Source organism: Callorhinus ursinus, unplaced genomic scaffold (genome assembly GCF_003265705.2).
Source record: "Callorhinus ursinus isolate GAN/ISIS: 27379988/994484 unplaced genomic scaffold, GSC_fseal_2.0 scaffold15, whole genome shotgun sequence".
NCBI classification, from domain to species: Eukaryota; Metazoa; Chordata; class Mammalia; order Carnivora; family Otariidae; genus Callorhinus; species Callorhinus ursinus.
In genome coordinates, this window is record NW_027397077.1 from 17935761 (window position 1) to 17962094 (window position 26334).

The 26334-nt window shown below is 48.9% G+C and overlaps 1 protein-coding gene across 3 annotated transcripts in view; it reads left to right on the forward strand.

Annotated features, from left to right (window-relative positions):
- PTPRG (protein tyrosine phosphatase receptor type G) overlaps positions 1 to 26334 on the forward strand; it is a 692071-nt gene that overhangs the window by 586149 nt on the left and 79588 nt on the right. For all 3 annotated transcript variants that reach the window (XM_073901477.1, XM_073901476.1, XM_025885589.2), the window contains exons 9-12: positions 2103 to 2287; positions 5348 to 5456; positions 11162 to 11211; positions 12952 to 13705. In XM_073901477.1, the coding sequence (XP_073757578.1) occupies positions 2103 to 2287; positions 5348 to 5456; positions 11162 to 11211; positions 12952 to 13705 (1098 nt within the window). The remainder of the gene's footprint in view (positions 1 to 2102; positions 2288 to 5347; positions 5457 to 11161; positions 11212 to 12951; positions 13706 to 26334) is intronic.

A 26334-nucleotide genomic window follows, 5' to 3' on the forward strand; every position in this document is an offset into this window, starting at 1 on the left:
CGTTCTCTGGTTCAGTTCTTTTTAGTGGCTTCTCAGTGCTCATAGGATAAAAACCAGACTTTGCACCTGGGGTGTGAGGCCTCTCACTCCAGCTGCCCCTGTCACTGCTTGCCTCTTGCCTTGTTCTCTGGGCCTGGATCCAGCCCTGCTGGCTTCCTTCTGGCCCCTCAGGACTTCCCCCTGCTATAGTCCCTTGACCTGCCCTCTCGTCCTCCCAACCCTTTCACCTCCACTCACCTGTCGGCTCTCGGGCAGATGCGCCTTCCTCAGGAGAGTCGCTCGCAAAACCTGAGCCAGATCCTCCCCTACTGTGCTTGGAAAACACCACGTACCTCTCCTCACATGCATCCATTCTGTCCAGGTGTGTAATACCAGCTGCACCTGTCATTCTTTGCTGAATCCCCATCTCCCCCCTCTTTAGACCAGTGGTTCTCAGCTGGGGGCGACTGGCTTTCCAGGGGACATCTGGCATTATCCAGGGACCTTTTTGGTTGTCATAACTCAGGCAGGGAGTGCTCCTGGTATCTACTGGGTAGAGAGCAGGGATGCTGCTAAACATCCTACGGTGCACGTGACAGCCCCCCAAGAACAAGGGATTGTCTGGCCCAAGGTCAGTAATGCTGAGGCTCAGAAACCCTGCTGTTAGACTTAAGCCCCCTGGAGGCAGGAATGATGGCCACTGGGAAAGAACACATTTGAAGGCCTATGTCACACTGTTAAAGGCCAGCTTGATAGTGTTGACCCTTGAATGGCCTTGTCTGTCGATAGATGGAGAACCACCTCCCTCCAAACCTGCCAGCCACAAGGGGTGAAAAGGAGAATTTGCCTGGCTTTTCCTCAGGCTCCTCATCAGGGTAATTACACGAGGTACTGCCAGTCCAGAGGAAAATCATCCCTGTTTTTGTGTCTTTGCTTTAAAATTCTTTAAAGTCTCATTTTAAATTATATTTGTTTATACTCTGAACTATTTACAGCCAAATTGCATCTACAATTTCAGTTTGTTGGAATACCCCACAAATCAAATGGCCTGGCTTCTTCAAATAAGTCACCATGGAAAGAAAAAGGCCAGGGGACTCTAGTAGATTTGAAGAGGCTAAGGTGTTGTGACAACTAAATACAACATGAAATTGGGGGGGAGGGGGAATGGCTAGAAATAATCATTGCACACTATTAGGTAAATTTGAATATGGACTATATATCAGATGTTATTTTTTTAAAGATTTATTTATTTATTTATGTGAGAGACCAGGAGGGGCAGAGGGAGAAAGAGAGAGAAATCTCAGACTCTGCTGAGCAGGGAGCACCACACAGGGCTCAATCCCACGACCCTGAGATCATGACCTGAGCTGAAACCAAGCTACTGCGCCACCCAGGCGCCCCTCAGATCGTATTATTGAATTAGTGTTTATATTCTTAGGTATGATAACGCTATTATGGTTATTGTCTTAGCTCAGGCTGCTACAACAAACGACCATAGCCTGGGTGGTTTATAAACAACAGAAATCTTTGTTCTCATGGTCCTGGAGACCAACAAGTGCAAGATAAGACACGGGCAGATTTGCTGTCTGGTGAGAGCCCACTTCCTGGTTCATAGACGGCGGTCTGCTGGTGGGGTGAAGGGGTTCTCTTTTATAAAAACACAAATCCCCTTCATAATGAGGGCTCCACCCTCATGACTCAGTTCCCTCCCAAAGACCCCACCTTCAAATATCATGACATGAGGATTGAGGCTTCAGCTTATGAATTTGGGGAGGGGAATGCAAGTGTGCAGTGCAATGCACTTATAGAAGAGAACGGCCTTATTCTGAAGAGAACAGGCCCGAGTATTAAGGAGTGACGTGTCAGCATGTTTGCCACTTGCTTTCCGTGATTTTGCAGAACAATTGTGTGTGTGAGAGAGAGAGAGGGAGGGAGGGAGGGAGGGAGGGAGAACACAGAGGTGCAAACTGTTAGCAGGAGGTGAATCTGGGTGGAAGGAGTTTGGCTCTTTCCAGTACTCCTGTGCCAGCCCTCGGAGGTTGGAATGTGTAGCAACTCCGGGCGGAGCATGGACTCGTGTGCTGCGCCCGGGGTCCCTGAGCGTGGCCGTGTGCTGTCTTCAGTTTGCAGTTCTCCGCCCATCCACATGAAGGTGCAGCCTCTGAACCAGACGGCGCTGCAGGTGTCGTGGAGCCAGCCGGAGACCATCTACCACCCGCCCATCATGAACTACATGATCTCCTACAGCTGGACCAAGAACGAAGACGAGAAGGAGAAGACGTTCACGAAGGACAGCGACAAGGACTTGGTAAAAGCTCCCTGTTGTGTTCAGGACGGCGAGGGCAGTTCGGAGAGGGGCCCCCTGCGCCCGCGCGGGGTGCCTTCTCTGTGTCGGCGCCGCTCCCGCCGCCCGGGCTGTGCTTTGTGGTGCAGCTGCTGCCGCGGGGCCCGTGGTCCGAGCTCCCCCCTCCCTCCCCGGTCCCGGGGCTCCGTCCACACTTACCCCGCTGCCTAACTACACCACCAGGAAAAGCTAGGTCATTTCTTTGGAATCAGGCTCTTCACAACGGACTGCTTGTTCTTTCATTCGAAAAACCACTAGCTGCAACAGAGTTTCCACGAGGCGCTTTTTAGCGCATCCGGTTATTGTAAATATTAAATGAGCTATGCAAACGCACGACAGGTCCTAGCTCTAGTGAGTGCTAGATAAAGGCAGGCTATTGTTACTAGACCTCCCCCTCCCCCCCGTCTGCTGCTACTTCAGTCACTCTCACGAGACAGCTGTCCGCCGGCCCCACCACTCCTGTACTCGATCAGCCTTACAGGTGACCGTTCCACGGAGGAGCCCTGTGACGGCCATGTGATTTTTTAATCACCGTTCTCGGGCTCTCAGACCCTCGACTCTAACCTCACTGTGAGCCGTCCACGCCCAATTCAGCTTCTCATGTGAACATTTACATCAACGTTTAATGGCCAACACCCAACGGGGCCCTTCCGAACAGACGTTTGCAGATGCTGTCTTCTGGGCTGGAAAAGCAAACGCTCCCAACAAGCAGGAGGCTTGAAGTCTTTGCCTAGAAACTCAGAGTGACACATTTAGGTTTGAAAGCCTTGCACTTATTGTTAATCAAAAAAAGGCTCTGGCGTAATGAAACCATAATTGTATGTGCGTATGAAAAATACAGTAGCACCAAGTGGGGTTCTTAATGACGGTTATCACTTTTTTTTTTCTTCCCAATCCAGAGTCCCCAGGGCCCATTCAATCAGTTATGGAATAATACTTTTCATATTCTTTTAGATGAAGATTCCTTTACTTCATTTCTATTTATATTTTCAATTTCCCCAGTAGACATTATTATCTGGGTCATATTAGGGAATGATGAGCTTCATGAAATCAGAGAGAAATCTGTTGAAAGGCACCCAAGGTTGTGACGTGTTCTAACCTTTCTCTTGTCACTACTGGAAGTTCATAAGGGATTTTTCTCTTTCTGGAGTAAAGATGACTTGCACTAATCAGCAGAAACTTGTCTAGGTGCTTATGCAGTTTCTTGTTCTAAGTGGAAAATAATTAAACACACAAAGATAAATAGATACCGGCTGGGAGTGAATTCTAATAAACCCTTGCATAGATGGAGCAAAGACTTTGCTCCGAACGAAGACAGAACAGGGGTCAGAGGTTTAGAGAATGAGGCAGAAATTAGTTTCAGAGAAAGGGAGAGGTGGTGAGAAAAACATGCTTTGACAGCAAGTTCTTTTTTATCAGAATTTTCTAAGGGTGGTTATTTTCTTTGGGGACACACAAAATGAATTTTCTTAATTCCTCAAGAAGTCGAGTGCTGACTTAGTGGCAACAAAGCTGTTCCCTAACTGAACAGTGGCAGTGGCTCCGAAACCTAAACGTAACACTTAACATTCGTGAAGCCTTTTCCAGCTTGTGCCCTTCTTCCTCGTGGCCTCGCTACACACCTGTGGGGCAGGTGTTATTACCTGCCTTTTCCAAAAGGCGGAAATGAGTCTTCGAGTGAAGTAACTTGACCCCAACCCAGTGCCATCCCCAGGAAGCCATTCGTGAGGCCACACATGTAGTGTAGTCGGTCATATTGGCGCACCTGTTCAGAGCGTCTCACTAGCCATGTCGGGGAAACCCACTCAGTGGTTAAGCTCCCAGAGTTGCTTTCCATACCTGGCCCAGAATATACGTTTCAGTGACAGGACAGTTCATCCATTAGGCAGTCTTTGAAAATCAGTTCCTTTTGTTGTGTGTTGTTTCAGGATGCAAGGGCTGCTTGCTTTTTAGGAATTTTCCATTTTCTCCTTTTCAGAGGCTCTTGGAATAAAGCTTTGAGGAGTGGGGATCTGGATTTAGCTGATGATGCTTGACCAGGGATTGGCAAAACACTTTTTAGAAAGAGCCAGATAGTAAAATTTGGGGGCTTTCGAGGCCATAAGGTCTTTATGGCAGCTACTCAACTCTCCCGTTGTGGGGTGAAAGCTGCCACAGACAACATGTAAATGAATGGGTGTGGCGGTGTGCTAATAAAACTTTATTTATAAAAACAGATAGTGGGCCGGATTTGGCCCGTGGGCTGTAGCTTGCTAACCTCTAGACCCGGGGGGCATTCTTTCTTTTGTGTGGTGTGGAATACCTGTGAACTAGCTTTGCATGGCCTATGTTACGGAGCACTCACAAGAACCCTGTGAGGTCACTGCTACTCTTCCCATTTAACAGTTGAAGCTGGCAGAGGCCGAAAGACATTGAGCAACTGGCTTGGAATCATGCCGCTAGTGAGTGATGTGACAAAGGTAGATCTCGTGACATCTGGCCTCTAGTCAGGTGATCTCTCCTGGCATCGTGCCCCATATTATCCATTAGTCAAGGTACAAAGAGGCCTTTGAACTGCAAAGAAACCTATGCACCAAGATTTTGTTATTGATATTAAGAACTCTGTATGGTTCTGAAAATTCAGTATACTTGATAATTCTAGAAACTGTCTAGGGTCAATAATGATAGTTTATAACTATACAAAAGGTATGGTCATTAAGGAAGAAGTCCAAGTTTGGCGAGTGGTAAGAAGGCTGGAGACATGTTCCAAGCCACAGTCAAGAGTGAGTCAAGACTGATTCTGTTACATCTGTTACCCTGCACATGTGAGTGTTGAAAACAGACTCCCAGCCAGTTATTTCGGAACTTCCTTCCCTTTCAAAGTGAGCCTTTGGTCAGTAGGGAAGTATCATGGCTCTCAAGCTTGGCCATGGGACCCAGAAACCTAAAAGGAATACTTCACCTGATTTTAGGTTCGGCTTCAGAAGGTAAAGCATGCAGCGACCTTCAGAACCAACTCACTGCCTTTTCTTTCTTCACCTGCAGAAAGCCACCATTAGCCACGTGTCACCTGATAGCCTTTACCTGTTCCGAGTCCAGGCCGTGTGTCGGAATGACATGCGCAGTGACTTCAGCCAGACAATGCTCTTTCAAGGTAAGGCCGGTTCCCTTCTTTCTGGCCCTGAGTGGCCCTGCGCCCCTCCTTCTTTATGCTGCTTTATCTTTTTTCCTGTGAAGGGACTGGGACCAAAAAAAAAAAAAATAAATAAGGCTAGCCTAAGAATCAGGGTGGAGTTTTAAATCCCACCTGAAACGCCTCAGGAATTTAGGTCTGTCTTTTAGGTTGAGGGTTTCATAGGCCAGAAGAGGGGAGAAAAGAGCAAAGTGTTGATTATTTATTTTACTATTGATATTTTTCCAACTATGAGGAACCAACCAAGTATTTTTCTAACACTGTCATCACAAATTTGCCTCCCAGTCATGTTGTAGCATATCATCTTTGGATTTCCAGCCTGATTCAGTTAGTTCTTCTCTTAAGAACTAGAGCCCAAACATGCGGCACACTCTTCTAGCTCGCAAGCCACACAAATGAGCCCCTGCCTGCAGGATGCTTCTTGAGAAATAGATGCATGTACCTGCTGCTAGAGGGTCTAGTGGAAAGTTCCAGGGCCAGGACTAGGGTGGGGCAAGAGAGGCATTTACCTTGGTGCAAAACTTAAGAGAATACCCAAAAACTCAGTCATCGAGATATATTTTAATGAAAAAAATTTTAGAAGCAAAATCAGTAAAAAAAAAAAAAAAAAAAAAAAAAAAAAAAAAGTTTGTGGACAAAATACCCAGGTTTTTTTTTTTTAAGATTTTATTTATTTATTTGACAGAGAGAGAGCACAAGCAGGGGGTGCGGCAGGCAGAGGGAGAGGGAGAAGCAGACTCCCCGCTGAGCAGGGAGTCCGACATGGGGCTCCATCCCAGGACCCCGAGATCATGACCTGAGCCCAAGGCAGACACTTAACCGACAGCCACCCAGGCGCCCCCAAAATACCCAAATCCTAAATAAAGATAGGCTCCCCGCTGAGCAGGGAGTCCGACATGGGGCCCCATCCTGGTTCCACTGAAACTTTATTTGCAAAAATAAGCAGCCGGGCTGTGGACCCTAGTCTGCTGACATGGTTTGGCGACAGGCATCAAGACCACCATTGGGGAGGGGCCGGGGCAGGGCATTGGGCCCTGCTCTGCCAGCCTAAGGTCCTCTCTGATAAGGTCCTTTCCTTCCAGGATCTCCCATTTCAGAGAAACCTCCACACCAAACCAGTGGTTCTTAATCTTTTTGAGTCACGTATCTGACGGGGGCATTGGACCTTTTCCATAGAGAATGCCAGAATTTCGCATACAGCTTAGGGGGCCCCATGAAGCCCATGGTCTGTGGACCAGCAGCATCAGCATCATCTGGAAGTCTGTGAGAAATGCACATTTCTGGGCCCCTCCCAGAACAATTGCCTCAATATCTCTGAGGGTCGGGCCGGGAATCTGAGTTCTAACCAGATGGCCCAGGTGACTGGCCTGCCCAGTGAAAACAGAAGTGCTGGTCCAGAGCCGGGGCCCCGGAATGGGGGCCCCAGGTTTGAGTCCGGCTGCCACTCAGCGCTGGTGGGACTCAGAGAATGTTTATAAGTTTCTCCAAGTTATAGTGTCCCAGTCTGAAAAGTGGTAGTAGTGACAGTACCCACCTCACAGGGGCCTTGTGGGAATGACATGCAGAGTGCCTGGTACCATCCATAAATAGCCCCTGAGATTCGGTTTGATCTAAAAAATAATAAATGATGAACCCGTCAAGAAGCCCTCCAGCCTTCGATTCCCTCTGAGGATCCCTCCTAGCTTTATAGTTTGGCCTTTAACTGTTATTTGCTCATGTTCACATTATGTCACCCTTCCTTTTAAACTAATTGAAATGAGCATGGCTGAATATTTTGCCCACATAAATCACGCTCGCCGAGTCCACCTGTGCCCTGGGTGTCTTGGCGGCTCTGGCCGCATTGAGGAGGGTCCAGGGGGCCGAAGCCAGGTCTGTGCCAACCCAGGGGAGAGAGAATGGGAGGCCATCGTGGGAGCTTGCTGAGGCCGGGGCCCTGGAACTTTGGACACATAAATCATGATTAAGCCTCCCCTGTGCTCCGACCGAGAATTGGGCTCTGCAGAATGCCTTTCCTGATTAATAGGCCCCCGAGCTTGCTGGCTTCTGCGTGGACTTTGAAAAATTAAATGTTTGTAATGTAATGTAATTCAAAAAGGCCTTGTCAGCTATAAATTCCAAGCATGGAATATTTAAAATGTCTGATCACAGAGACTTGTCGGAAATGGCCAGTGTCTCCTTTGTGTATGGACTCACTTTGTTCAGAGGTGGATGTGAGTTGACTCGTTTTATATATTGGTGTTTGTCCCTGTGTGTTGACAGAGGGGCATGATCCCCCGCTCCTCCCCGTGGTAGCTTTCCTGTCTTCCCTACAGCAGCCAGCAGCCAATGTACCCGCTAAACCTTTGGGTAGGCTCGCACACCTCCTGTTGGGAGCCAAGTATGCATTTTTTTTTAAAGATTTTATTTATTTATTTTTGAGAGAGAGAGAGTGCGCAAGCCGAGGAGGGAGGGGAAGAGGGAGAAGCAGGCTTCCTGCCGAGCAGGGAGCCCGATGAGGGGCTCGATCCCAGGACCCTGGGATCATGACCTGAGCCAAAGGCAGATGCTTAACTGACTGAGCCACCCAGGTGCCCCCAAGTATGCATTTTTGAGAAGTAGGGCCCAGTGTACAATACTGAGCAACAATTAGGACTTAAGTGTTAAAAGGGAAGAGGGAAAAGCATAGAGATTTTCACAAAAGGCCTTGCTCAGAATAATTGGGTTTCCCAGAGATGAAATTTACATCTGGTTTGGGAGCATGAGGAAGCCAGGTGGACTCTTTACATTATAGTAAATATAACACTATTTATGTTCTGTATAATGTAATAAATGTTACCTATTTGCCTCAGTGTGGTAAATATAATAACAGTAATAGTAGCAAGTGGTATCTGCAGAATGGCTCACAGTTACATTTCCCATTAGTTATGTCATCTGACCCCGTGGCAGCTTGTAATGTTCCTGCTATTTTACAGATGGAGAAATGATTTTCTAGGCAGTCAAGTAACTTGCAGAAGAAATCACTTGGCTAGTAAGAGGGGTCTGAATTTCTTATTCCAAAGCCCAGTCATTTACACGCAGCAACAGATCACCCCTAAAGAGTAAATATTACCCTGTAACCCCAGTAACTCAACAAAAATAAGCAAAATACATAGGAAAGGGAACAAATTATATCCAAATACAGTTGTCAAAATATTTTAAACAAATTTGGATGTAGTCATATATGTTTTGTTTTTTTTTTATTAAAGCATTGACTGACAAGCAGTAGGTCTGTTGGCTACTGTGATTTCTGAGTGGTGATGAACATAAATGATGCTCCAAACTAGCTATGACAATTAGAAGGCAGTATAAAAATATCTGACTTAGGTCAGAGACAAAGCCACCGGTCCCGCTAGTGTGGCTGAGATTTGTTGCCTGCTTTCATGGTGGAAGGAAACGCTACATGTCAGTGAGAGCTTAGGGGGAAGGCAGATGCAATTTTCCCCCGTCCCTGGATCCCATTAGGCCCGTGGGCACCAGGTTCAGCGCTTTGGATCTGAACGGTCCTGGAGAAACGTCCTAGTCACCCCGACTTGAACCAGGCAAGAGCTGTTCGATTCCAAGGCTGCTGTGTTTGACCTGGTTGTCCTGACTTCTAGATGGGTCTCTTCTCCACATCTGTCTCTTCACACGTTGGACTTCACAACTGTGCAAAATGAATGTATCATTAGGTTGGGGGTTGCAGACTGACATGCCCCTGGGGCCGTGCAGGGAGCCTGTACAGAGGAGGGGAGGGTTATCGAGATCCTACGTCCACCAAAAGGGAGTGAGGGACGCTCAGCCCCAGCAGGAAGGAGAGTTCAGTTTTACCGAATATTGAGATTTTTCAGGATAGGGGGAAATTGGGATTTTTTAGGTTGAAGGCTACTGCAACAAATTCAGTTTTTAAGAAAGCCTGCCAGCCAAACAAAAAACTGTATCAGTCATTGGCCACCTCTGGTTTAGGTAAAAACTTACAACAGGTACACGTATTATTTATTTTGGCATTTAGCCTTTTTTTTTTTTTTTTTTTTTTGCTGATATTTCAGTGCCATGTATGTCTAGGAAGCAAACTTTTAGTTTATATAACAGTACTGTTTTTTTGAGATAACCACAAAGAGGCATTTTTTTTAATTACAGTGTTTCCCATTATTCACAATAGCGAAGCAACCCAAATGTCTGCTGACAAAGAATAGATAAATAAAACGTGGCATATATACACATACAATGGATTATAATTCAGCCTTGAAAGGAAAGAAATTCTGACACATGGTCCAGCATTTGTATGAACCTTAAAGACATCATGTGGAATGAAATAAGCCAGTCACGAAAGGACAAATGTGTATGATTCCACTTACATGAAGTAGCTAGAGTAGTCAAATGTGTAGAAAGAGTGGGGGAAAGGGGGAAATGGGTCTTGTTTAATGTGTACAGAGTTTCCGTTTTGAAAGATGAAAAAATTCTGAAGATTGGTTGCACAACAATGAAAATATACTTAAACACTACTGACTTGCACACTTAAACGTGGTTAAGATGATAAGTTTTATGTTATGTGCATTTTACCACAATTAAACATTTTTTTTCAGTTCTACTGAAAATGATGATACTGTTTAACAACAGTATGATGTTGTTAAACTGCTCATGAAGAGGTGAAAATACAGAAACAATTACATTTCTCACTGTTTATGTTATGAAAAGAAGCTATGCAACAGAGTTAAAGCAGTTGTGTTTACAGTACTAACATATGGCCAAAAAATACTGCAAGAAGGAGGAACACCAGCACGAGTATTGTGTGGGTCATATAAGAATTTGACCACTTAAAGCAATGATGGCAATATCTTACAGGGTTTCAAAACTTTAGAAAAAATATATGACAATACACAAAAGGTGAGGCAGGCAAATAGAGTTAAACTATTGTACAGCTCTTATGTTTTTAGCAAGTGGTAAAAGTACTAATTTAAGGTACACTACAGTAAATTCAGGATTCATATTACAATGACTGAATGGGTAACATAAGAAATCATACACAAAAAATAATAGGTATTGAAGGTGGCTTGGTCAGAGAGCATATGGCTCTTGATCTCAGGGTGGTGAGTTCGAACCCCATGTTGGGTGTAGAGATTACTAAAAAGGGATGATAATAATAAACTTTAAAGAAAGATAACAGGTAGGAATAGTGGAATACTATGATTCCACTTATATGAAGTTCAAAGATAGACAAAACTCTAACAGAGGTCAGAATTGTGGTTACCTTTCGGAAAGGTGGGGCAGGTATTGAGTGGGGCGTATTCACACCTGCTGGGGTCCTGGAGAACATCTGTCTATGTCTCCGTGCAGGTGGTAGTCACACAGGTGTTTACAAAGAAAATTAATTAGACTACATACCTAAGCTTTGTATATTTATTTAAGTTGCACTTCAAAACAGAAAACAATAAAAATTCAAAAACAAATTTTAAACTAATAGCTTAAGACAAGAGCCAGCAAACTATATAGCATTCTGAAAGTTCTTTAATGATTCACAAGCTAAGAAGGGTTTCACATTTTTTAATGTTTGGGGAGAAAGTCTGCAGAGGAATACTATCTCGTGACATGTGGGAATTATATGTAAAGCTTAAGTTTTGTTGGAACTACAAAAAATGTGTATTTCTTACAATGTAATTTCTTTGTTTCAGCTAATACCACTCGAATATTCCAAGGGACCAGAATTGTTAAAACAGGAGTGGTAAGTAGCAGATGGTAATTGCTTTGTCGCAGCCTGTTGTTAATTCACATGCAATTAAAACTGTCACCACGAGGTGGCAGTATGATGTTGTTAAACTGCTCATGAAGAGGTGAAAATACAGAAACAATTACATTTCTCACTGTTTATGTTATGAAAAGAAGCTGTGCAACAGAGTTAAAGCAGTTGTGTTGCACTGTACAAGTTTTATCAAGATAAAAACTCTCCAGATTTTAAATTATTTATCATCTGTGGGATCATACAAGCTAGGAGTGCAAAAGGTCTCTTCCAAGCCCTTCATTGGACATGTGCTAAAATTCACAGGTTGTCATTTCCCAACGTTACATGGATTTGCAAATTTCTGGAGCCTCAATTAATATCTAAGCTTTGCCATTTCTAGTGTAACTAACAATCATAATATTAACCACAGTGTTGGTGATAATAGTAGTAGCCTAAAATTTACTGGCGTTTCCTGGGTTTTAGGCACAGATTATTTTATTATTTTATTTACTCCTGGCGGCATCCCACGAGATTGGTGTTCCTGTGGTTCCCATTTTACAGATGAGGAAACTGAGGTCCAGTGAGTTAAAAGCGATGCATCCCCCAGACAGGGGCCTGTTAACTCAAGCCCAGACCGTCTGACTTCTCTGTCTTGGGTGCCTTATCTTACGTGGCATTTGGCATTTCATTAACCAGCTTCAGAACCTAACATTTGCTAACTTGACCCTCATAAACTACAAAGCTTCCCAACTACAATTTGCTGATCATGTTATGAAATCAAAGTTGTTCTGGCTGTGTTGTTTGGAACCCTAGAAGTGATGGGATGCAGATCTGGATTCTGTACACCAGGTTATAAGAACTAAAATTAAAACGGATAACTTAGAGCAACATTTCTTGTTTTCCCCAAGGTACCAGGTGTGGCTCCCACACGTAAGCCCCAGTTGAGTGTGGTGGGAAGAATGAGCTGGGGCTCGCACACAGGCAGCCCTCCCTCCAGCCCTGAGCATCTCTGTGCCCCGGTTTCCTGACCTGTAAAATGGGGTGATGATCCTGTGTGCCTCCGGGGTAGGGTGGGAAGGCCTGGCACACGGTTGGTACTTGTCAAATGGAATTTCTCCTGTTGCCACGTACGTGGGCGTAGGTTTCGCCGTGGATAGAGCCAGAGACTCTGGGAGGTGCGGCGGCTGTCAGCCCGTTCCAAAGCGTGCCGTGTTGGGTTGTAACTCCTGCCTCTGCAGGCACGGGGGGCCGCTCCAGAGGGCTTTTCTAGACCTCGCTGCTGGATGCTCTCCACAAGGGCCACTGGTATATGAAAAAGCAAGGGCTCCTGTCTCTCCCAGTGTCACCCTGGGATCATTCGGCCATCCGATTGATGTTGCCGCTTTGTTACTTAGTTGATATTTATTTCTATGCCAACTTCAATGGTACTTACTTTTTTTTTTTTTTTTTTTGGCAGTTGGCTTCCTCCTAAGCAGTTGGGGTGAAAAGTTGGGTTTGATATGCTAGTGAAAATTTTTAATGCACTCACAGTTGTTGTAAAACCATTAAGACCAGGGGTGGTCAACCGCGAATCACCCCTTGCGGCTTTGGCACTGCTCTGCGAGAGACCCTGTGAGGAAAATAAAAGATGAGTAAAACCCATGAAGGGTCCTAAGCAGGGCCTCTTCCCCAATCCTGATGACTGACACCACTCTGCTCTCTCTCCTGTCCCCTCTCCTGCCCTCCCCGGGCGACCCCCTGAAGCCCACGGCGTCTCCTGCCCCGTCGGCTGACATGGCCCCCATCAGCTCGGGGTCTTCGACCTGGACCTCCTCCGGCATCCCCTTCTCATTTGTCTCCATGGCGACTGGGATGGGCCCGTCCTCCAGCGGCAGCCAGGCGACCGTGGCCTCGGTGGTCACCAGCACGCTCCTGGCCGGCCTGGGCTTCAGCGGCGGCGGCATCCCCTCCTTCCCCAGCACCGTGTGGCCCACGCGCCTGCCGACGGCCGCCTCGGCCAGCAAGCAGGCGGTCAGGCCCGTCCTGGCCACCACGGAGGCCTTGGCTGCCCCGGGCCCCGACGGCGACCCGGCCCCGACCGAGGACAGCGAGGGCGCGGAGGAAGGGGAGGATGAGAAAAGCGACAGTGAAGACGGGGAGCGAGAGCATGAGGACGAGGGCGAGAAGGACGCCGAGAAGAAGAAGAGCCGGCCGGGCCACGCCGCCCAGGAGCCGCGTCAGGACGAGCCCACCCCCGCCCCGTCTCCCAGCGGGACCGCCGAGGACGGCGGGCGTCAGACCCTGCCCGGGCCCGGGCGGGACCCCACCGCGGCCCCCACACACCAGCCCGATGCCGCGGGGGGCGCCCGCCCGGCCACCGCCACCCCGGGGCCCCCCACGGCCACAGAGGAGCGCTTCGAAGGGAGCGACCCCAGGAGGCCCCAGGCGCCGTCAAAAAAGCCCGTGTCCCGAGGGGACCGATTTTCCGAGGATAGCAAATTTATCACGGTTAATCCAGGTAAGTGGCCCGGCCCTCACCTGAGGCTCCACGCTGCTGTGAGCAGGCTCGCCCTTTAAAAAGAAATAGGGATGGGAGATGAAGCTCCAGAAAGTGCTTGATGTTCCTGAAATTGTAGATGTTCCTGGCATAAAAGATGTGTGTGCGTGTATTTGTCTGTCTGTCTGTCTGTCTCTCTCTCTCTCTCTGTTTTTTATCCTATAAGAATAACCTCCTCTCTCACTGCGGCTGGAATAAGACCTTCTGTGATATTTGTTTCCTGATAAAATCTACTTCCCTCAGAATAACTCCAAGGATTTAAACTACACAGCGAGGGGCCCCCGGGTGGCTCAGTCGGTTAAGCGTCTGCCTTCGGCTCAGGTCATGATCTCGGGGCCCCTGGATCAGCAGGGGAGTCTGCTTCTCCCCTCCCTCTGCCCCTCCCGCTGCTGGTGTGCTCTCTTGCTCTCTCTCAAATAAATAAATACAATTTTTAAGAAGAAATAAACTACACAGTGAAGGAAATGAATAAAAAAAGACATCGATCTTAAGTTTCTTCATTAAGATTTCACTCCTTATTCACTTACTCAGCGCCTGGGTTTAGGGACTGTTTGGTGCCAGGCACGGGGTGGGTGCCACCCTGGGGCCGGGGGGAAGCACAGCCCCTGCCTTTTGAGGCTTGCTGACTGCCTAAAGGACACAGCGATGGTGACGCTGAGCTAGCGCACTCGCTGGGAAGCTGGGAAGCAGGGCGGTACAGAGCAGGCAAACAGGGTGGCTGGCTAGCCAGTAAATGAGCTAACTGAGGTTGAAGATGGTGAACGGTAACAGGAAAGAAGCAGGTACTGTTGAAGAGAATCATGAGGAGGGCAGGGACCCATCTTAACGAACATAGGCCAATCTGGGGACATGACCTGCACCCTGAAACCAAAAGCATGAGATGCCCCCGAGTGGGGAGAGTTGGTGTTAACCCACCGGCCTCGCCCAAGCAATGGGGCTCTCTATGCCAGAGCCCCGTTTGCCGTACGCATAACCCAGCTTATGGATGGTGAGGCCGCGGCATGGCTGGTCTGGCCTCCGCCCTGAGGTGGTGATCCCCGTCACCCTGACCGGTAGTGATTCTGTGCTCTATCTATGTGCTCAGATCCTACCGAACCGTCCTGATAGTCTCTGCGAGGCAGCCGTGAGCATGAGGGGTTGTTATTGTTGTGAGGGGTTTTCTTAATAAGAAATTCTTCTTTTTGCCAGACTACAAGATGTTTAGCAACAATTTTTTTTGCATCTAAGCTGTTGTGGAGTTATAAGAGTGCAAAAAAAAAAAAAAGCAACTGGTAAATATTTATTTGCTTTTGCACTTGTAAACATTAAAATTCATCTAAAGCTGAGATCTCGTATGTTAAGATACAACTTAGAATAAATTTTCATGTTTTGAATTACGTTCCTCCTTAAAGCTGGTATGGACTCGTTTTTTGAAGTTTGGGTTTCCTATGGGTGTTGCTCAGTTTGTCCTGGTTTTCAGGAAAAGTGTAGAGTAGCCTTCTGTGGAGTTGAGTGGAGGAAATACTGGGCAGCTTATAAAGCTGTTTGAAGCCATTCCGACATGAACGGTGACATTTCCTCTAGGAATTACTGTGAGACAGTAGAATTTCTTGCATTGGAAGATATTAAATATTTATGGAGTACCCGCTGTGTACCGGGCACCTCATGAAACATTGGGAATGGAACACAGATCAAGGCAGGCTTCTGTTCTTCCGGGGGTTTCTGTTCTAGTGGGGGAGCTGGAGGATATTCCAGTGAACGAGTGCGTAACGTCAAATAGTGGTGAGCGCTTGGGTTGGGGAGGGGGGCAGTGTGGCATCGAGTGGTCACGGAATGACACTTGAGCAGAGACCCAAGTGGTGAGGAGGTAGCCATGTGGAGATCCCTGGGAGATCGTTCTAGGCTGCAGGAGGAATAGCCGATCCAGAGACCCAAAGCCGGGATTGATTTGGGAGTGGCCGAGGAGCGATCCCAAGGCCAGTGTGTGTGGACCCTAGAGAGTCAGGAGGGAGGGATAAGGGATGAGTTCACAGTTGGGCAGAGCTCAGACCAGGAGGGGGCTCATCATCCATGCTGAGGATTTGATTCTAATTGAAATGGAAAACCAGTGGTGGATTTTAGCGGGAGACTTGCTCATCTGATTAGCTTTTTTGAAAGACCCCTCTGGCCTCTTTGTGGAGATGATACAGGGGAGGCAAGAAGGGACGCAAGAAGCCCAGTTAGGAGGTGATGGCAGTGGCAGCTTGGACCAGTGGGGTTTCTCCGAAGACCAGTGGTAGGCCTTGTCGAGAATGGATTTTCAAGCTTGAGCGGCTGTGCCTGTGGACTCAGGGCTCTGGCGAGGAGGTATTCTCCACCTGTTCCTCTTAAACACGTCTTTGCCCATAGTTCTGACAAAGATGGCTGTTGAGAGCTTAGGTTGGGAGTGTTCATACCTCGTGAAACTAGAGAGCAGTGGGGGACCTGGGCCAGTTCCAGGTGGGAGGCAATGAGTCATTGGGATTGGTGAACCTTGCGGATTTGCTGCCCCAGGGTTGGGGCGTGTGGGTCTGCAGCTCCGGCCGTCAGGCATCCACGCGTGCCATCTTGGCAGAGTCTTGGCAAGCAGCTTCTGGAGTCACGTCACCCCGGTAGCCAATGCCCCTTATTCACTCTGGCTCCTCAGGCGGTCTCTGCTCAGCGTTCTCGTCAGTAAAGTGGGGATAACAAGAGCTCTTGGTGCGGACAGGGGTGCAGATAAATGGAGTCACCCTTGCTGTCAGTCGCAAGGAAGGAGGAGCTGTCCACAGCCCAAAGGCCACAAAATCACAATGGCGACCATGAGGAGCCCGCTAGCAGGTCTTTCTTTTGTGGTCCTCCCTGGACATTAAGGAGCATGCCAAGACTCTGGTCCCCAGTTAGCAGGCATTCAGAATGACCTCCAGGAACTGTGCTCTTTCCCCAGACTGGTAAACCAGAGCGACTCCCTCACCACATTCATCTAGTGGGAAGGTTCACGTCTCAAAAGCCTTGTGGGCCATAGGTCTCTGTCGAAACTTGTCAGTCCCGCCAGGTAGCACAAAAACACCCAAAATCATACGTAAGTGAGCAGACGTGGCTGAGTTCCAACAAAACGCTGTTTACAAAACCAGACAGTGGGCCTGCTTTGATCTGTGAGGCGGCATTTACCAACCCCTGGTTTAAGCAGAAATACGTGTGTGCTTGGTTGAGGAAGGGTATGAGTGACAGAGGGTAGAACCCCCAACCCCACATCAGTCCGGGATCCCTACCAGCTCACTTCGCTTCCAGCCCTTCTGGCCTTTCCCCGCCTGCCTCCTCCAGCTTGACATTTACTTTTTAAATAAAGCCACTCACCTTCATGTCAGTGGTGACTTATTTTAAAGGCTTTGCATGTACATTTGTTTAAATCTTCATTTAGTTTTTCTTCACAGTAAGTAAACACAATTATATTCATCAATCTTTAGCCTCCTTTTTTTTTTTTTTTTGAGAGAGAGAATCTCAAGCAAACTCCCCACTGAGCGTGGATCCCAACGGGGGACTCGATCCCCGGGACTCCAAGACCATGACCTGAGCCGAAATCAAGAGTCGGATACTTAACCGACAGAGCCACCCAGGTGCCCCTATAGTTAGCCTCTTTGAAACAAGCATTAATGTTTAAAGTTACAAACTCTGTTCTGTTTTGACCAGCATTTCCAAAAGCCTTGTTTTAAATTCCCTTGATGTTTGGTGACATCTTTTTAAGTCCTGTGAGTAGTAGCTTTAATATTAATTCACAAGGAAGGAGAAGAGGAGTCCTTGTGTGGGAGAAGCAGCAAACTCAGGCAACTAGAGAAGGCAGACGGGTGGTGTCAGTGAGAGAGGAGGACCACCAGGTGGTGGACATTAGGGAGGAGTGAGGACCACAGCAAACCAGAGTGCACGTGTCTTTGCTAAAGAGGACAGCCTCACTCAGTTCCCCTGATTGTAGCCACTGACGATGCCTCACAAGCCAGAAATCCAAGCCTTTGTGCAGCATCTTCCAATTTTTAAAACATTTTCTCTTTTTTCCTTCTTTTGTTTGTTTGTTCGTTCGTTTTCACATATGCCAAACTAAACACATCCCTGGGCCGGGGAGGTAAGAAGCGCTGGTACTTGGCCTTGACTGTAGAGTTGATTGCCCTAGTTCCAGCTGCCCTGCAGGCTGTGGGAAGGATTAGAGGCCTCCCTGCAGCGCCTGCGTCTATTTGCTAGCATCTACTAGCATGAGGCCCTCGGCGGGATGTGTGCCGCGTGGAAATCTGCCCCAGCCCCTCTCTTAGGAGCACAGGCGGAGCGTGGTGCCGGCACCCCCAGTAGCCAGTTGATGCATGTGTGTGTGGTCCTATAGCACCCCTGTGGGGGCTGTGCTGTCCTTGTTGCCTTTGGCCAGTGAGGGAACTGAGGCTCAGAAGGCTAAGGAACGTGTCCGGGCATCACAGAGCTCCGACACGGGCCCCGACTCCAGAATCCAGGGGAGTCCCCCTCACATGGTGCTGCCTTCCTTCTGGCTTTGGGCTTATTCCCTGAGTGGGCAACACAAGATGATTTCAGATGACATGTTAATTATTAAGTGAATATTTGTGTGCTTTAGAAAAAAATAGCAGTTTTCCATTTATGGCAGAGGTTCTCAGCCAGAGAGCATTCTGCCCCCCTCTCCCCAAAGGCATTTGGCGATATCTGGAAACATTTCCGGTTGTCGTGCCTGGGGAGGGCTGCTCCTGGTGTGTAGTTGGGTAGAAACCAGGGATGCTGTTGAGCTTCCTACCCTGCACAGACTAGCCCCGCACAACAGACCTCCCTGGTCCCAAGTGTCAACAGTGCTGTGGTTGAGAGACTCTGATTTATCATATTAATATAAAGTTTCCTTTTCAAAGTTCACTTGAGGAAAGAAATAGTTAAGGACAGAAATAAGTGCTAGGACACGTTCGTGAAGACAGGGCAGAAATCATGAACGTGGCACTCAGCCGGAGTGTACGGAGGTGGAGGGAAATGTAGGAGACTTTATTTAAAATAAATTACGGCAGGCATTTGTATGGACTCTCCAGAGCACTTTGCAGCCAGGGCTAGTTTCATGGGTCAGGTTCCCTTTTTTGGAGGTGTTTTTGAGATTATCCTGCCTGTCCGTGTTCTTGGCTGTCACCTTCCTGGGAGGGCCAGAGGGCATGCGCCAGGAATGGCTTGGAGGAGTTGCTCAGTGCCAGTGTGGTTCAGCGTCCTCCTAGAACGTATCTGGGCCCTTGGAAGTTTCTGCCCCCTGCTAAGTGATCTTTGAAACTAGGACAGAGTCTATCTCTCTTGGTGTGGGAAACCAGGCCCCACTGAGAACAAGTAGAACGTTCCATTGGAGGCTGGGGTCAGGAATTCAGGTTGATAGAGTATAGGCTCACAGCTGAAGGCCGAGCCACATGCTGTTGCAACCAAGTGTCTATGGTGGTGGTTTGGTAGGTCAGGACCAGCGTATTTATAGGGCTTAGAATGAAATTGGGATTTATCAGACACCTTCAGTCTTCCAGTGCCTAATTGAAGTAGGCACGACAGACTATTGTTTCATTATCTGAGTGTGATGAAGGGAGCTCTCCATGAAGGAGTAAGGAGTGCTTATTCACAAGAACTCCGGGTGGTAATATAAACGGAAACACACGATGCTCTAATCCAGCTCGGGCACAGGAATGGGAGCCCAGAGCCCATGGTCCCTTGCAGGAGAATGTATGTTTTTGTAACTGACAGTCGTGTCTCTGCAACCGTGGCTTAGATAAGGCTGGGGCTCCAGAAGAGTAAAGACGAATTTTGTGGCCTTGGACAAAACCAGCCACCTTCTCACTTCACACCTGCTTGGGGGGGCTACCACGCAAACAACAAAACCAAACGGAAAATAACAACCGTTGGCGAAGATGTAGGGAATTTGGAACGCTCGTGCACTGTTGGTGGGAATGTAAAATGGTACAGCCGCTGTAGAAAACAATATGGTGGTTCCTTAAAAAATTAAAAATAGAACTACCATATGATCCAGCCATCCCACTGCTGGGTATCTACCCAAAAGAATTGAAAGCAGGGTCTTGAAGAGATACTTGCGCATTTGTGTTCATAGCGGCATTATTTACAGTAGCCGAGGGATGCACATTTGGATTGTTACCCAAACAGATGAATGGATGAATGAAATGTGGTCTATACCTACAATGGGATGTCACTCAGCCTCAGAAAGGAAGAACATTCTGATACACACTGCAACACGCATGAACCTTGAGGACGTGATGCTACATGAAATAAGTCGGTCACAGAAACACAAATGTATTCCATTTGCATGAGGTGCCTAGAGTCGTCCAAGTCACAGAAGCAGAGGGAGAAAGGTAGTCGGCAGAGGCTGCAGGGAGGGAGACTGTGGTTTAACGGGTACGGAGTTTCCATTTTGCTGGGGAAAGACGGAGTTTGGAGATTGGTTGCCCAACAGTGTGAATACACTTGACACGACTGAACCGCGCTCTTAGAAATGGTTAAGATGCTAAGTTTCATGTGTTTTTTTTCCACGGTTTTGGGGGGGGGGGGTGTGTTTTTAAAGCAGCCGTCTTAATTCACGGATGTGGGTGGTTTCTAATGAGTGGTGTTACTCAGAACAAATGTAGTCAAGTTGCCCGCAGTTGAACCGGGCTGTATTCTGAGTGTGGAGTGTGTCCTTCTCTTGATCTTTCCTGAAAAGTGAAAGAATCCCGCCTTCGCCTACTCCTGAGAGTGGTCTCTTGGATCCAAGCTCGTTTTAGTCTTGACAGCGTAGGGGTTGTTGTCCTGTGGCAGAAGCTGAGCCCTTACCGTGGGGTAGGAAGTGTTTCAGATGCGTCCATCTGATGCATGACTGCCTGTAGCATTTATAGTACATTGTACTCCGTTTTTATTTGCTTCTACTGGGATGAGAGCCAAGCCAGTAAAAGGCAAACAGCATTAATTCAGTGATGACATATGCCACTGAAAACTGTTTTTCTTTTCTTTTTTTTTTTAATTTTTTTTTTTAAAAAAAAGCAGAATGGAGGCACTTTACTCAGATTCTGTTGGATGCTAAGATAAAAGCTGGGAGGAGGAGGGGATGTGGGGAAGGTCATTCGTCCTTGAACCCCCCCCGCCCCCCGCTGCTGGCGAATGCTCCGAGCAGGTTAGTTAGCATCTTGCTATAAGTTTTATCTGGAAGACATTTCAGAAGGAGGCTCATTTTCTGAGTCCCCGCTCTGGCTGGCCTCCCTGTTCTTAACTTCCCAGCAGCCCTTTGTCACAGCCTCGGGGGGAGAGGGAGAGGTGGGTGTAAGTTGTTACCCCTATCCCATTTCATCCTGGTGCACACGAACCAGCAAGATGCAGCTCTGAAAAGAGTACGGAAAAGGTCCATCCAAGTTCATTGAGGGGAGTGGCCCCCATAGTATGGTTGGAGCAAGAGCCTGGTTACTTTCTAATTGATTGAAAAATAAAATCTCTTTGAAAGTAAGTATTGGATTAGGAAAGGTGCCTTGCCCAGAAGCAGCGTCTCCTCTTGAGCCAGGTTAGTGACTTCAGAATCCTGGTCAGGAGTTTCTTAAACCATAAGTCTTGCTTTTGATGATGAGGCCTTGTGAAAAGACCCAAGTCCATGTTGTTCTGCTCATTCCATGGGTCAGAGTGTGCCCTCCCCACCCCCAACAGACTGGAATTAGACGGGCTAGAGTGAGCTGCCCGCAGGGCCAGGGGTGAGGACAGCAGGTCTAGTGTGTGACATTAGGGAGGAGCGAGGCCTGTGGCAAACTAGGGACACATGCCCTGTCTAAAGAGAGTCTGCTGCTGGGTTCCAGCTGATGTTTGCCCTGTGGGAATTCAGGCCAGTGTTGCCAACCTCACACATTGCTGGTAGGCGAGCCCGTTGTTGGTTTATGTGAACTCTGTTGCCTATTAATGTTGGCAGCTATCTCACCATCTAATAATTAGTGGGGGAGGGGTGCCAAGCCAGGCACACGTGTGGGTTGCCAGTTCACACAACCCATGGCGGGCAGGAACCGAGGGCTAGTTCTGCTGGGAAAACCGGACCATCTGGATAAATCAGAGATGGAGATGAGGAGGGGAAAAGCTCCATTAACCCAAAGGTCCTGCACTTATCCTGCTGTCAGGATTTGGGCATCGGGGAGGGGAGCACGGCCTCCAGGAACCAGGCAGCCAAGTTCTTGCAGGAGGCAGCTGGGTTACAAGTGAAGCTCTGAATGAAAGTGAGCTGCTCCCAACAATTGGGAGTGTCTCATTTTGGGGGCACTGTTGCCTGGTTCCATTGGAAGGAAGAGAAGAATGAACTCTCTGGTTGCCTCCTCGGTGCCAGGCCCTGTGCTTATTGCCTGACTGGTCAGGCCAGCCTCACGAGCATGGGACCTGTGCTCAGAAGGCCCTGTGCTGGCCTCCACGCTCTGCTGTCCCCATCCTGAAGCTCTTCTAATAACTTGCGAACAGGAGGCCCCCAGTTGCATTTTCCACCTGGCTCTGTAAATTATGTGGCCATAATTTGCACAATCTCCTTCACGTTGGATGATCTCATTTACTCCTTATAAGTCCTCTGAGAGGTGAGCGTCATCATGTCTCCCTTTGATAGAGGAGGGACCAGGGGCTCAGAGATGGGCAGTCACTTACCCAAAATCACACAGCTGGAAGGGCCTGAGCCAGCATTTGTCATCAGGTCAGCCTGACCCTGAAGTGCACGATGTTGGTTGTACTGAATAGTTTATAGCATGTTCCAGTCCCTGGGGGGCCTTAGCATGGGGAGGATTGTCGGGGGGCCTTAGCATGGGGAGGATTGTCAGGGGACTGAAGGTCCAGGAGCAGGAGAGTACATACCCAGCGCAGGCGGCAAGTCGTGTGCAAGAAGCGTGGTGCGGTCTGGTCTCAGGGCCAACTGTGAGGTTTTGCCTCCGCACCCGCAGAGTGCTAGCACCCAGCTCGTCTGAGCTCCTGTGTGAGTACCACTTAGGTACTCAGATGATATCACAGGGCGATGGCACTCCGCAGACAGCCAGTGAGCACTCAGCATCTGCCTTGTGCCGCTGGGGTGTTGACGAGGGGATGGGGATGCGGATGATCATCGTCCCCATTGATAACATTAACCCGCTGCCGAATGGCTACCAAGCAACAGTCTAAGTGGTTTATAGGTACCAGTTCATTGACTCCTCGCACCCCACAGGGTAGTAGGCAATACCACTGTCTCCATTTATAGAGGAGGAAATGAATGCTCGGAGAGGTTAAGGAACTTGCCCAGAGTTGCAGAGCTAGTAGGAGACAGGGCTTCTCTTCTGTTTTTCCATGTGCAGATGGGAGTCAGCCCTCCCTTTGGGGACCCTTGTAGTAAATAAAAGAGCAGGTATAATTGAGGGTGACATGTACAGTAAGGAAAGTACGCGATGAGGGTGAGAGTAGGTACACAGCATTGCTCAACGCCAGGCACATCTTCCCATTGAACTTTGCCACCACCTCTGTGAAGCAGGTTTTTTATGGAGGAAGAACTCTAGGCCCAAACTGATTCAGGTTATTGGTTGAAAGTCACATAGAAAGTGGCCGAGCCAGGATTTGAACCTGTGATCTGAACCCTATCTACTCAGCCCTCCAGAGATAGCACAGCCTGAAGGCTTGGGGAGGCCTCAGGGAGAAAGTAGCACCAGAACGAGGACTGGGGAGTCGATGGGGGCTTCTGGGGGCAGGGTGGGAAAGGCACTCCTGGCAGTGGGATGAAAGGGACAGAGGCAGAGAGGGGGGACCCACTGTGGCCCAGCATGGTCACTGGTTGGATGGGTGTTCCTGGAACACAGTGGGGGGTGGGCAGGGAGCAGCAGGAGATAATGGGAGCTGGGGGGGGGGGGGCGGTGGCAGGCTTGCTGTCCCTGAGGGCAGTGAGGAATTCCTCAGGAGAGGGACAGGAGCAGAGTTCACATGGTTGTGTACAGATGCGATGAAACTCCAGGCTCCTGGAACCATGAAGGCAAAGCAGGACAGTGAATGTGATGATGAAATCACCTTTGTCAGGCCTCACGTGGACATCCGGGAGCGCTCGTATTTTTGCCTGGCCTCTAGGGCCAAGCCCCGGGCACATCCAGCTGCCGGCGGAACAGCGTTTTCTTAGGTCTGGAATGCCGCAAGGTGTTACTGCCAGGTTCACTTCCCCACCCCCTCAAGGCAAAATTCGCACACGAGCACTGTGAAATGTTAGAAAGAGAAATGACTCAGGCGTGCAACCTGAGGCTAGCTGGGACTTCCAGACCCCTGCTCTGCAGAACATGCTCTCCTCTGGCAAGTCTTCTCTGAGACCGGAGGCTCCCCGAAAAGCTGATGAAAACTTGCACCCTCGCTTTGTGGGAGACGAGAGAGGGACAGACGTAACGGCCGATGCATGGGATTTCTGGGACCGTGGAATATGCCATTGGCCTTCACAACTAGACCATGACTCATAAGGCCCAGAAATCCTGGAGTGGCCACTGTTTACTGATTTTAGGATGGCAGAGATAGCCTGGAGCTGGTGTTTCCAATGACTGTTTAGAGATATGGGTGTGAGGGGCTATTTTGGCCAAGGGTCCTTTTCAGTGCTTCAGGATGAGTAGGACCTAAAGTTTGCATTCAACCTCCACCCCTGCCTGTCTACCATGTTAGTAGCCCAGGCAAGAATCCTTTTCTGTCAAGAGACCGGGAGAAAAATAAGACATTGGGAGTTCCCCCAGGATGCCAAGGCCTCCCGGGGTGGGGGGGGTATACCGAATTCACTGGACATGTGGCCTGTAATGTCAGTCCTCCTGCCATAGTTTCCTTTAACAGGACCTTCCCGTCTTTAAGATACTCGAATCCGTCAGCCAGCTAGTTGCCCTGCTGTGCTGCCCCCTGCTGGAGCCCAGCACAATTATTCTTGTTTGTAACTGGTTCTTCTAGGCGGTCACCAGAGCTTTGCTATTAAAACATCAGGCCAAAGGAGAGATTGCACACCTGATCTTGTCAGCCTCAGCTTGCAACGCTGCAGTAGCTTCCAGTGCTCTTGGGACTAGAACGTCTTCTGAATTCAGCTTACAGGGCCCCAGCGGATGTGGCCTCCACCACTCTTACCTTGGTTCCCGTCATTCTCATGCTCTCTGTCCAGAACACCCGTCTTCCCCTGCACTCAGCCTGGCTAACTCCCCTTCACCCCCCAGGTCTCTGTGTCAAGGAGCCCCCTCTACAACCCCCTAGGCTAGGACGGCTCTTCCCCCTATGCACAGCCCTCGGGCTCTCCCTGGTACCCCATTCATCTTGTCCTACCTAATTCCTTGTTCTTGTGCCTGCCTCCCCCCTCTTCAGTGATCCCCACAGCACAGGGCTGTTTTTGCCTGACGTCCTGCTGCATCCCCATCCCCTAGCACCACGTTGGGCCCACACTAGGGACTTGGCAAATAGCTATCTAATGAGAAATTGTGGAGCAAGGGGTCAAGAGCAGTGGGCTGGCACAGTGAGGAAGATACTTCAGTGCCATGTTACAGTGTTTCATCAGAGTATGCCTGCCTGCCTGCCTCTGTCTACTTACCTGTGAGCTGGCCTCCATCTGGCCCCAGGTGATGCACAGGGCTGTGCATGAAACAAAGGAGGTGATCAAAGGAAGCTAGAAGAAGCCAGTGAAAAGCTAGAAAAAAAGCTGGTGAATAACACGCTTCTTCGTTACTCAGGAGCCTTGCCTCTTTATAAATCTGCTCCCCGGGGCCAATTATTTCTTTCCTGGTCAGCCCACCTTCTCTGACTTGGAAGCCCAGCCTGATTAGCCCTGCCCTGAAGCCACCCTGCAGAGGGACACTCTGGGCTGGCTGAACATTGGCCTAATTTTTGCCGAGCAGGAGGATCCTGGCCGAGCACGAGTCAGCCTGCAGCCTGCTGTAGATTTTTCCTGGGGCTTCTCCCCGCGCTCACATTTAACCTTTGCTTTCTGGCCACCTGCCTCCCATGATTGTCTGTGAGCACCCCTGCCCTTCCCTGCACCACCTGGAGATTTCCATGCATCTTCCCTTCGGTATAAAGGAGAGTAGGTTCCTTCCAGAGACTCCTGGGGACTTGGGAGGATCCTCGGGGCCTGCGAGAACCAGAGAAAAGAGCTGCTTGGGTAAGAGGTATCTGCGGATCAGAGAGAAGCCCGGATCATTTCAGATTTGGCCGTGAACCTCTAGACTGGCTGCTTTTTAGAGGCCGACTAACTTTTAGAAGCATGGGGGTGGGGAGTAATGGGAGAAGTTGGAGAGTTGGAGACACACGACCTCCGGGGCTCTGGGGGCTGGCAACCGCTGGGTGGACTGTGCTGTAATTGAGTCTGAGTGGCTGGGACTCCATGGGGAGAGCTGCTGCCCTACCTGGAGTCCCGGGCTCACCCCTACCCTTGCCCGGGAGATTGGGAGCCCCATGCTTGGATGATCGTCCCACTATGACTTTATCTTTTAGGGCGAGGTGCTTTCCCCAAACAGAACTGGGTGCAGGTACTAGAGGAAGGGGTAAGGGGTGCTAAGCAGGCGAAGAATAGAACCATTGTTGTTACTGCTGGTTATCTTAGCAAAACCCATCCTGCCCTTCCTCCGGCCTTGGCGCTGGGGAACCTGAGAAGCTCC